Below are 14865 nucleotides of genomic sequence, written 5' to 3'. Positions count from 1 at the left end.
CCTATATCACTGTCTGATAGACAGGTTAGTACAGCCTATATCACACTGTCTAATAGACAGGTTAGTACTGCCTATATCACACTGTAATAGACAGGTTAGTACAGCCTATATCACTCTGTCTAATAGACAGGTTAGTACAGCCTATATCACACTGTCTAATAGACAGGTTAGTGCAGCCTATATCACACTGTCTAATAGACAGGTTAGTATAGCCTATATCATACTGTCTAATAGACAGGTTAGTACTGCCTAATCACACTGTCTAATAGACAGGTTAGTACTGCCTATATCACTCTGTCTAATAGACAGGTTAGTACTGCCTATATCACTGTCTGATAGACAGGTTAGTACAGCCTATATCACACTGTCTAATAGACAGGTTAGTACAGCCTATATCACACTGTCTAATAGACAGGTTAGTATAGCCTATATCATACTGTCTAATAGACAGGTTAGTACTGCCTATATCACTCTGTCTAATAGACAGGTTAGTACTGCCTATATCACTGTCTGATAGACAGGTTAGTACAGCCTATATCACACTGTCTAATAGACAGGTTAGTACAGCCTATATCACACTGTCTAATAGACAGGTTAGTATAGCCTATATCATACTGTCTAATAGACAGGTTAGTACTGCCTATATCACTCTGTCTAATAGACAGGTTAGTACTGCCTATTTCCCTCTGTCTAATAGACAGGTTAGTACTGCCTATATCACACTGTCTAATAGACAGGTTAGTACTGCCTATTTCCCTCTGTCTAATAGACAGGTTAGTACTGCCTATATCACACTGTCTTATAGACAGGTTAGTACTGCCTATATCACACTGTCTTATAGACCGGTTAGTACAGCCTATATCACACTGTCTAATAGACAGGTTAGTACTGCCTATATCACACTGTCTTATAGACAGGTTAGTATAGCCTATATCACACTGTCTTATAGACAGGTTAGTATAGCCTGTATCACACTGTCTAATAGAATGGTTAGTACAGCCTATATCACACTGTCTAATAGACGGTCTAGTACAGCCTATATCACACTGTCTAATAGACAGGTTAGTGCAGCCTATGTCACACTGTCTAATAGACAGGTTAGTACAGCCTATATCACACTGTCTAATAGACAGGTTAGTACAGCCTATATCACACTGTCTTATACACAGGTTACTATAGCCTATATCACACTGTCTAATAAACAGGTTAGTATAGCCTATATCACACTGTCTAATAGACAGGTTAGTACTGCCTGTATCACACTGTCTAATAGAAAGGTTAGTACAGCCTATCACACTGTCTAATAGACAGGTTAGTACTGCCTGTATCACACTGTCTAATAGACAGGTTAGTACTGCCTGTATCACACTGTCTAATAGACAGGTTAGTACTGCCTATATCACACTGTCTAATAGACAGGTTAGTACAGCCTATATCACACTGTCTAATAGACAGGTTAGTATAGCCTATATCATACTGTCTAATAGACAGGTTAGTACTGCCTAATCACACTGTCTAATAGACAGGTTAGTACTGCCTATATCACTCTGTCTAATAGACAGGTTAGTACTGCCTATATCACTGTCTGATAGACAGGTTAGTACAGCCTATATCACACTGTCTAATAGACAGGTTAGTACTGCCTATTTCCCTCTGTCTAATAGACAGGTTAGTACTGCTTATATCACACTGTCTTATAGACCGGTTAGTACAGCCTATATCACACTGTCTAATAGACAGGTTAGTACTGCCTATATCACACTGTCTTATAGACAGGTTAGTATAGCCTGTATCACACTGTCTAATAGAATGGTTAGTACAGCCTATATCACACTGTCTAATAGACAGGTTAGTACAGCCTATTTCCCTCTGTCTAATAGACAGGTTAGTACTGCCTATATCACACTGTCTTATAGACCGGTTAGTACAGCCTATATCGCACTCTGTCTAATAGACAGGTTAGTACTGCCTGTATCACACTGTCTAATAGACAGGTTAGTGCAGCCTATATCACACTGTCTAATAGACAGGTTAGTGCAGCCTATATCACACTGTCTAATAGAAAGGTTAGTACAGCCTATATCGCACTCTGTCTAATAGACAGGTTAGTACTGCCTGTATCACACTGTCTAATAGACAGGTTAGTGCAGCCTATGTCACACTGTCTAATAGACAGGTTAGTGCAGCCTATATCACACTGTCTAATAGAAAGGTTAGTACTGCCTATATCACACTGTCTAATAGAAAGGTTAGTACAGCCTATATCACACTGTAATAGACAGGTTAGTACAGCCTATATCACACTGTCTAATAGACAGGTTAGTACAGCCTATATCACACTGTCTAATAGAAAGGTTAGTACTGCCTATATCACACTGTCTAATAGACAGGTTAGTACAGCCTATATCACACTGTAATAGACAGCTTAGTACAGCCTATATCACACTGTAATAGACAGGTTAGTACAGCCTATATCACTCTGTCTAATAGACAGGTTATTACAGCCTATCACACTGTCTAATAGACAGGTTAGTGCAGCCTATATCACACTGTCTAATAGAAAGGTTAGTACTGCCTATATCACACTGTCTAATAGAAAGGTTAGTACAGCCTATATCACACTGTCTAATAGACAGGTTAGTATAGCCTATATCATACTGTCTAATAGACAGGTTAGTACTGCCTAATCACACTGTCTAATAGACAGGTTAGTACTGCCTATATCACTCTGTCTAATAGACAGGTTAGTACTGCCTATATCACTGTCTGATAGACAGGTTAGTACAGCCTATATCACACTGTCTAATAGACAGGTTAGTACTGCCTATATCACACTGTAATAGACAGGTTAGTACAGCCTATATCACTCTGTCTAATAGACAGGTTAGTACAGCCTATATCACACTGTCTAATAGACAGGTTAGTGCAGCCTATATCACACTGTCTAATAGACAGGTTAGTATAGCCTATATCATACTGTCTAATAGACAGGTTAGTACTGCCTAATCACACTGTCTAATAGACAGGTTAGTACTGCCTATATCACTCTGTCTAATAGACAGGTTAGTACTGCCTATATCACTGTCTAATAGACAGGTTAGTACAGCCTATATCACACTGTCTAATAGACAGGTTAGTACAGCCTATATCACACTGTCTAATAGACAGGTTAGTATAGCCTATATCATACTGTCTAATAGACAGGTTAGTACTGCCTGTATCACTCTGTCTAATAGACAGGTTAGTACTGCCTATTTCCCTCTGTCTAATAGACAGGTTAGTACTGCCTATATCACACTGTCTTATAGACCTGTTAGTACAGCCTATATCACACTGTCTAATAGACAGGTTAGTACTGCCTATATCACACTGTCTTATAGACAGGTTAGTATAGCCTATATCACACTGTCTTATAGACAGGTTAGTATAGCCTGTATCACACTGTCTAATAGAATGGTTAGTACAGCCTATATCACACTGTCTAATAGACGGTCTAGTACAGCCTATATCACACTGTCTAATAGACAGGTTAGTACAGCCTATATCACACTGTCTAATAGACAGGTTAGTACTGCCTGTATCACACTGTCTAATAGACAGGTAATTACAGCCTATATCACACTGTAATAGACAGGTTAGTACAGCCTATATCACTCTGTCTAATAGACAGGTTAGTACAGCCTATATCACACTGTCTAATAGAAAGGTTAGTACTGCCTATATCACACTGTCTAATAGAAAGGTTAGTACAGCCTATATCACACTGTCTAATAGACAGGTTAGTACTGCCTAATCACACTGTCTAATAGACAGGTTAGTACTGCCTATATCACACTGTCTAATAGAAAGGTTAGTACAGCCTATATCACACTGTCTAATAGACAGGTTAGTATAGCCTATATCATACTGTCTAATAGACAGGTTAGTACTGCCTAATCACACTGTCTAATAGACAGGTTAGTACTGCCTATATCACTCTGTCTAATAGACAGGTTAGTACTGCCTATATCACTGTCTGATAGACAGGTTAGTACAGCCTATATCACACTGTCTAATAGGCAGGTTAGTACTGCCTATATCACACTGTAATAGACAGGTTAGTACAGCCTATATCACTCTGTCTAATAGACAGGTTAGTACAGCCTATATCACACTGTCTAATAGACAGGTTAGTGCAGCCTATATCACACTGTCTAATAGACAGGTTAGTATAGCCTATATCATACTGTCTAATAGACAGGTTAGTACTGCCTAATCACACTGTCTAATAGACAGGTTAGTACTGCCTATATCACTCTGTCTAATAGACAGGTTAGTACTGCCTATATCACTGTCTGATAGACAGGTTAGTACAGCCTATATCACACTGTCTAATAGACAGGTTAGTACTGCCTATATCACACTGTAATAGACAGGTTAGTACAACCTATATCACTCTGTCTAATAGACAGGTTAGTACAGCCTATATCACACTGTCTAATAGACAGGTTAGTACTGCCTGTATCACACTGTCTAATAGACAGGTAATTACAGCCTATATCACACTGTCTAATAGACAGGTTAGTACTGTCTATATCACACTGTCTAATAGACAGGTTAGTATAGCCTATATCACACTGTCTAATAGAATGGTAATTACAGCCTATATCACACTGTCTAATAGACAGGTACGTTTTGCCTATATCACTCTGTCTAATAGACAGGTAAATTCTGCCTATATCACACTGTTTAATAGAATGGTAAGTTCTATCTAATAGACAGGTAAGTACTGCCTATATCACTCTGTCTAATAGACAGGTAAGTACTGCCTATATCACGCTGTCTAATAGGCAGGTAAGTACTGCCTATATCACACTGTAATAGACAGGTTAGTACTGCCTATATCACTCTGTCTAATAGACAGGTTAGTACAGCCTATATCACACTGTCTAATAGACAGGTTAGTGCAGCCTATATCACACTGTCTAATAGACAGGTTAGTATAGCCTATATCATACTGTCTAATAGACAGGTTAGTACTGCCTAATCACACTGTCTAATAGACAGGTTATTACAGCCTATCACACTGTCTAATAGACAGGTTAGTGCAGCCTATATCACACTGTCTAATAGAAAGGTTAGTACTGCCTATATCACACTGTCTAATAGAAAGGTTAGTACAGCCTATATCACACTGTCTAATAGACAGGTTAGTATAGCCTATATCATACTGTCTAATAGACAGGTTAGTACTGCCTAATCACACTGTCTAATAGACAGGTTAGTACTGCCTATATCACTCTGTCTAATAGACAGGTTAGTACTGCCTATATCACTGTCTGATAGACAGGTTAGTACAGCCTATATCACACTGTCTAATAGACAGGTTAGTACTGCCTATATCACACTGTAATAGACAGGTTAGTACAGCCTATATCACTCTGTCTAATAGACAGGTTAGTACAGCCTATATCACACTGTCTAATAGACAGGTTAGTGCAGCCTATATCACACTGTCTAATAGACAGGTTAGTATAGCCTATATCATACTGTCTAATAGACAGGTTAGTACTGCCTAATCACACTGTCTAATAGACAGGTTAGTACTGCCTATATCACTCTGTCTAATAGACAGGTTAGTACTGCCTATATCACTGTCTAATAGACAGGTTAGTACAGCCTATATCACACTGTCTAATAGACAGGTTAGTACAGCCTATATCACACTGTCTAATAGACAGGTTAGTATAGCCTATATTATACTGTCTAATAGACAGGTTAGTACTGCCTGTATCACTCTGTCTAATAGACAGGTTAGTACTGCCTATTTCCCTCTGTCTAATAGACAGGTTAGTACTGCCTATATCACACTGTCTAATAGACAGGTTAGTACTGCCTATTTCCCTCTGTCTAATAGACAGGTTAGTACTGCCTATATCACACTGTCTTATAGACAGGTTAGTACTGCCTATATCACACTGTATTATAGACCTGTTAGTACAGCCTATATCACACTGTCTAATAGACAGGTTAGTACTGCCTATATCACACTGTCTTATAGACAGGTTAGTATAGCCTATATCACACTGTCTTATAGACAGGTTAGTATAGCCTGTATCACACTGTCTAATAGAATGGTTAGTACAGCCTATATCACACTGTCTAATAGACGGTCTAGTACAGCCTATATCACACTGTCTAATAGACAGGTTAGTACAGCCTAATATCACACTGTCTAATAGACAGGTTAGTACTGCCTGTATCACACTGTCTAATAGACAGGTAATTACAGCCTATATCACACTGTAATAGACAGGTTAGTACAGCCTATATCACTCTGTCTAATAGACAGGTTAGTACAGCCTATATCACACTGTCTAATAGAAAGGTTAGTACTGCCTATATCACACTGTCTAATAGAAAGGTTAGTACAGCCTATATCACACTGTCTAATAGACAGGTTAGTACTGCCTAATCACACTGTCTAATAGACAGGTTAGTACTGCCTATATCACACTGTCTAATAGAAAGGTTAGTACAGCCTATATCACACTGTCTAATAGACAGGTTAGTATAGCCTATATCATACTGTCTAATAGACAGGTTAGTACTGCCTAATCACACTGTCTAATAGACAGGTTAGTACTGCCTATATCACTCTGTCTAATAGACAGGTTAGTACTGCCTATATCACTGTCTGATAGACAGGTTAGTACAGCCTATATCACACTGTCTAATAGACAGGTTAGTACTGCCTATATCACACTGTAATAGACAGGTTAGTACAGCCTATATCACTCTGTCTAATAGACAGGTTAGTACAGCCTATATCACACTGTCTAATAGACAGGTTAGTGCAGCCTATATCACACTGTCTAATAGACAGGTTAGTATAGCCTATATCATACTGTCTAATAGACAGGTTAGTACTGCCTAATCACACTGTCTAATAGACAGGTTATTACAGCCTATCACACTGTCTAATAGACAGGTTAGTGCAGCCTATATCACACTGTCTAATAGAAAGGTTAGTACTGCCTATATCACACTGTCTAATAGACAGGTTAGTACAGCCTATATCACACTGTCTAATAGACAGGTTAGTATAGCCTATATCATACTGTCTAATAGACAGGTTAGTACTGCCTAATCACACTGTCTAATAGACAGGTTAGTACTGCCTATATCACTCTGTCTAATAGACAGGTTAGTACTGCCTATATCACTGTCTGATAGACAGGTTAGTACAGCCTATATCACACTGTCTAATAGACAGGTTAGTACTGCCTATATCACACTGTAATAGACAGGTTAGTACAGCCTATATCACTCTGTCTAATAGACAGGTTAGTACAGCCTATATCACACTGTCTAATAGACAGGTTAGTGCAGCCTATATCACACTGTCTAATAGACAGGTTAGTATAGCCTATATCATACTGTCTAATAGACAGGTTAGTACTGCCTAATCACACTGTCTAATAGACAGGTTAGTACTGCCTATATCACTCTGTCTAATAGACAGGTTAGTACTGCCTATATCACTGTCTAATAGACAGGTTAGTACAGCCTATATCACACTGTCTAATAGACAGGTTAGTACAGCCTATATCACACTGTCTAATAGACAGGTTAGTATAGCCTATATTATACTGTCTAATAGACAGGTTAGTACTGCCTGTATCACTCTGTCTAATAGACAGGTTAGTACTGCCTATTTCCCTCTGTCTAATAGACAGGTTAGTACTGCCTATATCACACTGTCTAATAGACAGGTTAGTACTGCCTATTTCCCTCTGTCTAATAGACAGGTTAGTACTGCCTATATCACACTGTCTTATAGACAGGTTAGTACTGCCTATATCACACTGTATTATAGACCTGTTAGTACAGCCTATATCACACTGTCTAATAGACAGGTTAGTACTGCCTATATCACACTGTCTTATAGACAGGTTAGTATAGCCTATATCACACTGTCTTATAGACAGGTTAGTATAGCCTGTATCACACTGTCTAATAGAATGGTTAGTACAGCCTATATCACACTGTCTAATAGACGGTCTAGTACAGCCTATATCACACTGTCTAATAGACAGGTTAGTACAGCCTATATCACACTGTCTAATAGACAGGTTAGTACTGCCTGTATCACACTGTCTAATAGACAGGTAATTACAGCCTATATCACACTGTAATAGACAGGTTAGTACAGCCTATATCACTCTGTCTAATAGACAGGTTAGTACAGCCTATATCACACTGTCTAATAGAAAGGTTAGTACTGCCTATATCACACTGTCTAATAGAAAGGTTAGTACAGCCTATATCACACTGTCTAATAGACAGGTTAGTACTGCCTAATCACACTGTCTAATAGACAGGTTAGTACTGCCTATATCACACTGTCTAATAGAAAGGTTAGTACAGCCTATATCACACTGTCTAATAGACAGGTTAGTATAGCCTATATCATACTGTCTAATAGACAGGTTAGTACTGCCTAATCACACTGTCTAATAGACAGGTTAGTACTGCCTATATCACTCTGTCTAATAGACAGGTTAGTACTGCCTATATCACTGTCTGATAGACAGGTTAGTACAGCCTATATCACACTGTCTAATAGACAGGTTAGTACTGCCTATATCACACTGTAATAGACAGGTTAGTACAGCCTATATCACTCTGTCTAATAGACAGGTTAGTACAGCCTATATCACACTGTCTAATAGACAGGTTAGTGCAGCCTATATCACACTGTCTAATAGACAGGTTAGTATAGCCTATATCATACTGTCTAATAGACAGGTTAGTACTGCCTAATCACACTGTCTAATAGACAGGTTAGTACTGCCTATATCACTCTGTCTAATAGACAGGTTAGTACTGCCTATATCACTGTCTGATAGACAGGTTAGTACAGCCTATATCACACTGTCTAATAGACAGGTTAGTACTGCCTATATCACACTGTAATAGACAGGTTAGTACAACCTATATCACTCTGTCTAATAGACAGGTTAGTACAGCCTATATCACACTGTCTAATAGACAGGTTAGTACTGCCTGTATCACACTGTCTAATAGACAGGTAATTACAGCCTATATCACACTGTCTAATAGACAGGTTAGTACTGTCTATATCACACTGTCTAATAGACAGGTTAGTATAGCCTATATCACACTGTCTAATAGAATGGTAATTACAGCCTATATCACACTGTCTAATAGACAGGTACGTTTTGCCTATATCACTCTGTCTAATAGACAGGTAAATTCTGCCTATATCACACTGTTTAATAGAATGGTAAGTTCTATCTAATAGACAGGTAAGTACTGCCTATATCACTCTGTCTAATAGACAGGTAAGTACTGCCTATATCACGCTGTCTAATAGGCAGGTAAGTACTGCCTATATCACACTGTAATAGACAGGTTAGTACTGCCTATATCACTCTGTCTAATAGACAGGTTAGTACAGCCTATATCACACTGTCTAATAGACAGGTTAGTGCAGCCTATATCACACTGTCTAATAGACAGGTTAGTATAGCCTATATCATACTGTCTAATAGACAGGTTAGTACTGCCTAATCACACTGTCTAATAGACAGGTTAGTACTGCCTATATCACTCTGTCTAATAGACAGGTTAGTACTGCCTATATCACTGTCTGATAGACAGGTTAGTACAGCCTATATCACACTGTCTAATAGACAGGTTAGTACTGCCTATATCACACTGTAATAGACAGGTTAGTACTGCCTATATCACTCTGTCTAATAGACAGGTTAGTACAGCCTATATCACACTGTAATAGACAGGTTAGTGCAGCCTATATCACACTGTAATAGACAGGTTAGTACAACCTATATCACTCTGTCTAATAGACAGGTTAGTACAGCCTATCACACTGTCTAATAGACAGGTTAGTACTGCCTATATCACACTGTCTAATAGACAGGTTGGTACAGCCTATATCACACTGTCTAATAGACAGGTTAGTATAGCCTATATCATACTGTCTAATAGACAGGTTAGTACTGCCTAATCACACTGTCTAATAGACAGGTTAGTACTGCCTATATCACTCTGTCTAATAGACAGGTTAGTACTGCCTATTTCCCTCTGTCTAATAGACAGGTTAGTACTGCCTATATCACACTGTCTAATAGACAGGTTAGTATAGCCTGTATCACACTGTCTAATAGAATGGTTAGTACAGCCTATATCACACTGTCTAATAGACAGGTTAGTACAGCCTATATCACACTGTCTAATAGACAGGTTAGTACAGCCTATATCACACTGTCTAATAGACAGGTTAGTACTGCCTGTATCACACTGTCTAATAGACAGGTAATTACAGCCTATATCACACTGTCTAATAGACAGGTTAGTACTGTCTATATCACACTGTCTAATAGACAGGTTAGTATAGCCTATATCACACTGTCTAATAGAATGGTAATTACAGCCTATATCACACTGTCTAATAGACAGGTACGTTTTGCCTATATCACTCTGTCTAATAGACAGGTAAATTCTGCCTATATCACACTGTTTAATAGAATGGTAAGTTCTATCTAATAGACAGGTAAGTACTGCCTATATCACTCTGTCTAATAGACAGGTAAGTACTGCCTATATCACGCTGTCTAATAGGCAGGTAAGTACTGCCTATATCACACTGTTTAATAGACAGGTAAGTACTGCCTATATCACACTGTTTAATAGACAGGTAAGTACTGCCTATATCACACTGTTTAATAGACTTGTAAGTTCTGTCTAATAGACAGCCTAAATCACTCTAATTGACAGGTATGTACTGCTTATATGACTGTAGTGTGTTCATTGTGTTAAAGTTTATTTCACGCTGCCTAATAGGCAGGTTAGTACAAGTAATCTAATACTATTATAGTCAGTGGTTAAAACTGAACCCACACATCTCTCTTTCGCTATCAGACACTCTCCCTCAAAGGGGCCCCGGGTTGGCCATACCAGGCCCACTACAGGCCTCTGGCATTGACCAGGGAATGGTCGAGGAGGGGGGGAAGGGACCCCAGAACACCTCAGAGACTGTGGACCTGAGTGACCCTAACAAGCACTGCCGCCTGTGTGCCGCCTCCTTCAACAACCCCCACATGGCCCAGCAGCACTACGCCGGCCGCAAGCACCATAGGAACCACTCCCGCCAGCAGCTGCTCAAAGACCTGGGAGAGGACCCTGCACAAGGTACCCATGCCCTACACTGTCTGTCTATCTGTGGTCATAGACCGGTCAGTGAAATGGGTGGAAAGGAAAGCATGCCTGGAGAGGAAAGGAAGCAATTGGCCAAGGCTTTTAATCCCTCAAATAGCTCCATCTTCTCCCAAAATGCAAAAACAAGGTTTCTGTCTCCTCTGAGGAGTAATTATAATATTCTGTCCACTATTCCTCTGTTTTCAGCCAACTCCTTCACATGTCCGGTGTGTAACATTAAGCTTGACTCTGTGGAGATGTACCATGCTCACATGCAAGGAAACAAGCACCAGATCAAGTAAGAGGACAGCCACATTCATTTTGACCTCATACATTTCATGAAGAACACACTTTGTTTCCCCAAAACAGATCATTTTCACTAAGTTCCCAGCTCTGCACTATGTCAAAGTATGTAACCCTTTGGCTCTCACCCTGTGTCCCATCAGAGAGAAGAAGGTTGTTGACCTATGCAAGTCTCAGAAGAAGGTGTATGATTCGTTCGCAGATGAATTGGCCGACTACATCTACGTGCAGAAGGCCCGCGGTATAGCCCCAAAAACCAGCTTCGGGGCTACCGGGGAAGAGGAGGAGGAAGAAGCGAACCTCGGCAAGGTTGACGGCCAAAATAAAATCACCTTGGGCCTTCCTCCTTCTTCCCGCCCTTCTCTTCCTCTCACCTCTCTTCCTCTGCATCCTGCTGCTGCCTTTTATCCTCCTCCCCTTTGGTGCCCGCCCTATCAGGCTCCTCCCACTCACTTTGGGTTCAAGGGAGGCACCTATGAGCAAACAGCCTGGGGCCACACTTTCCCTCAGCCCTTCCCCCCAGGATCTGCTCCGGCAGGCTTTATTGGCTGGCCTAAAGCCAGGGGGAGGGGCAAGGAATGTTCAAGCTCCTCCTCTTCCTACACAAGCTCCTCCTCTTCCTACAGCAGCAGCAGTGACAGCAGTGACAGCAGTGACAGTGACTACAGGCACAGAGAGAGGAAGAGGAGGAAGAGGAAGATGAGGAAGGAGAGAGGGAGGAGGGCGAGAGAGGAGGACTCGGAGGAGAGGAAGAGGAGGAGGAGAGGGAAGAGTCTAAGAGATGACGACACAGAAGGGAGAAGAGGAAGAGAGCATGACGAAGAAGCCGAGGAAGAGAGGAAGAGGAAGAGAAAAAGACTGCACTATAGTAGCAGGAGTCACAGGGAGGGACACAGGGTCAAGAAACGCCGGGAAGAGGATGAAGAAAAAGAAGGAAGGAAGGAGGAGAAAGAAGAGTGTACAGAGGAAAGGGTGGGAGGAGGAGAGGAGAAGGAGGTGCATATTCAGGCTGAGATTCAGGAAGAGATGGAAGAGAGGGAGCAGGCCAAGGAGACCAAGGCCAAACACAGGAAAGACAAGAAGAAGACCAAGGAGAAAGTGGATACCAGGACAGAGGAGGAAAAGCTATGGGATGAGTCCATCATAGGCTTGTGATGCAGAGACCCTCCTGGAACCCACCATCTGAAGGCTAAAGCCAGGAACATACTTAATGCAAATATGTCTAGTGACATGATAAAAAGAATACAGTTGGTGAACATGAACAAAAGCAACCAAGTTCTACGTGCTTCCCAAACTTTGTTAAGCAAAGTAGGCTCGCATGAAGAAATGTTACCGATCCATTTGGCATCACAATTTGCAGCAAACAAGCTCCCATGTTCTTGTTTTTTTTATGTTCACCAACTGTCAGCTCTTGATGATGTCACTAGACGTCTTAACGCGTTAAGTATGTTCCAAGTTTTACAGCTGTCACGCCGGACATTACAGACGTCGACAACAACATTGGCTTACGACGACTGACTTTACACAGTCATGACACAAGCAGTAGTGTAGTAATGCTAGCTGGCTAGCCATATGCTTAGTGTAAAATACGGGTTTGTGTCATGAATGTAATATAGTTTATTCACATCAGCTGCCATGACTGTTTATTACGTCTGCTATAACGTGCTTCTGACAGCGAGATGATGGGCGTACAAGGAATATGTCATGTTGTCGGCAACCTCGACACGCAACTCTATTGCACATCCATTTTGAAGTATCATAGCTCACTTAACGGCGCAAAATAATATGATGTTGCAATGACATTAAAGGCCCAGTGCAGTCAAAAATGTGATTTCCTGTGTTTTATATAGGGTTACAAAGGGAGGGTATATTACTAGAAACATTTTAAGTTTACCAGTTAAATACCATAGTTTTGGTACTGTATCTTTCAAGGGTTTTATGTAATCTGTCACAAAACATCAGTGGCCCATTTTGGATCTTCAGATTATCACAGGTGTCTGTAATCATCTCTGGCCCTCTGTGTGGCCTTAACACATGTCAAATATATGAAATAATTAAATAAGATTTAAAAATAGACTGACAAACCATTAAAACATTATCCTACATATAAACCATCAACTTAGTTAATACGGTTGAGTTTTTACTCTGAGAATTAGAACCTAACAGACACTATGAAAGCTTAATCTTCCCAGAGGGTCAATACAGCTACATTAGACAAAAACATGTTTACAATAGTGGTGGTATATGTACCCCACTTTGGGTGGAGTCTCCTCACTAAACATTGTATCTTTATTGCTAGGCAGAAAACTAAGTGATACGGGTAATAAACTTTTCTTCTCCCTTAACGTGACCTGACCTGTCCTCGACCCCCTTCATCACTAATCCATGTCTCTCTCCCCCCATATCAATGCCTGCCACGTGATCGCTTTCCTTACACTCAGTACATTCCAAGTTTAATTGCACCCCCCATATACCTTCTTCCTACAGATAACCATTAACCTCTGGTGTAGCCCCTCGGCTATGGCACCCCTCAGGTCTCTGTTACAACTAATGATTAATAACATTTAAAGTTCAGAAATCCAAACCTATCCAAACCTGTCTGGTCCATTTCTCTCACCAGTACACGGCTGAGCATGGTCACTGCGGCTGAGACTTTCACCCTCTCGTTTCAGGTTTAGCAGAGAACCAACCCCACCCTGGTTCTTACCCCCTAGGACTTACCCTCTGCAGGTACCAGCTAGCTCGGGCTTACCTTCCAGGACTCACCCTGTTTCCTATAGTACTCACAGGAACCAACCCCCTGGGGATCTACCCCCTAGGACTTACCCTTTGCAGGTACCAGCTAGCTCGGGCTTACCTTCCAGGACTCACCCTGTTTCCTATAGTACTCACAGGAACCAACCCCCTGGGGATCTACCCCCTAGGACTTACCCTTTGCAGGTACCAGCTAGCTCGGGCTTACCTTCCAGGACTCACCCTGTTTCCTATAGTACTCACAGGAACCAACCCCCTGGGGATCTACCCCCTAGGACTTACCCTTTGCAGGTACCAGCTAGCTCGGGCTTACCTTCCAGGACTCACCCTGTTTCCTATAGTACTCACAGGAACCAACCCCCTGGGGATCTACCCCCTAGGACTTACCCTTTGCAGGTACCCGCTAGCTCGGGCTTACCTTCCAGGACTCACCCTGTTTCCTATAGTACTCACAGGAACCAACCCCCTGGGGATCTACCCCCTAGGACTTACCCTCTGCAGGTACCAGCCTGCTCGAGCTTACATTCCGGGACTTACCATATACTTTATAGTACTAGCAGGAACCAACCTACCACCCCCTAGAAC

At 41.0% G+C, this 14865-nt stretch overlaps 1 protein-coding gene across 2 annotated transcripts in view; it reads left to right on the top strand.

The window, feature by feature from the left end:
• The window catches only part of zmat1 (zinc finger matrin-type 1), a 30736-nt gene extending 17358 nt beyond the window's left edge, over positions 1-13378 (top strand). Inside the window, exons 5-7 of one of the 2 annotated variants that reach the window (XM_039016358.1) lie at positions 10948-11217; positions 11431-11521; positions 11670-13378. In XM_039016358.1, coding sequence (XP_038872286.1) covers positions 10948-11217; positions 11431-11521; positions 11670-12681 — 1373 coding nt within the window. In that variant the 3' untranslated portion in view covers positions 12682-13378. The remainder of the gene's footprint in view (positions 1-10947; positions 11218-11430; positions 11522-11669) is intronic. The other variant, XM_039016359.1, reaches the window with a different exon arrangement.
• Positions 13379-14865: the final 1487 nt, after the last annotated feature.

This window comes from Salvelinus namaycush, chromosome 20 (genome assembly GCF_016432855.1).
Source record: "Salvelinus namaycush isolate Seneca chromosome 20, SaNama_1.0, whole genome shotgun sequence".
Classification (NCBI taxonomy): domain Eukaryota; kingdom Metazoa; phylum Chordata; class Actinopteri; order Salmoniformes; family Salmonidae; genus Salvelinus; species Salvelinus namaycush.
This window is presented reverse-complemented; position numbering and strand designations above follow the sequence as displayed.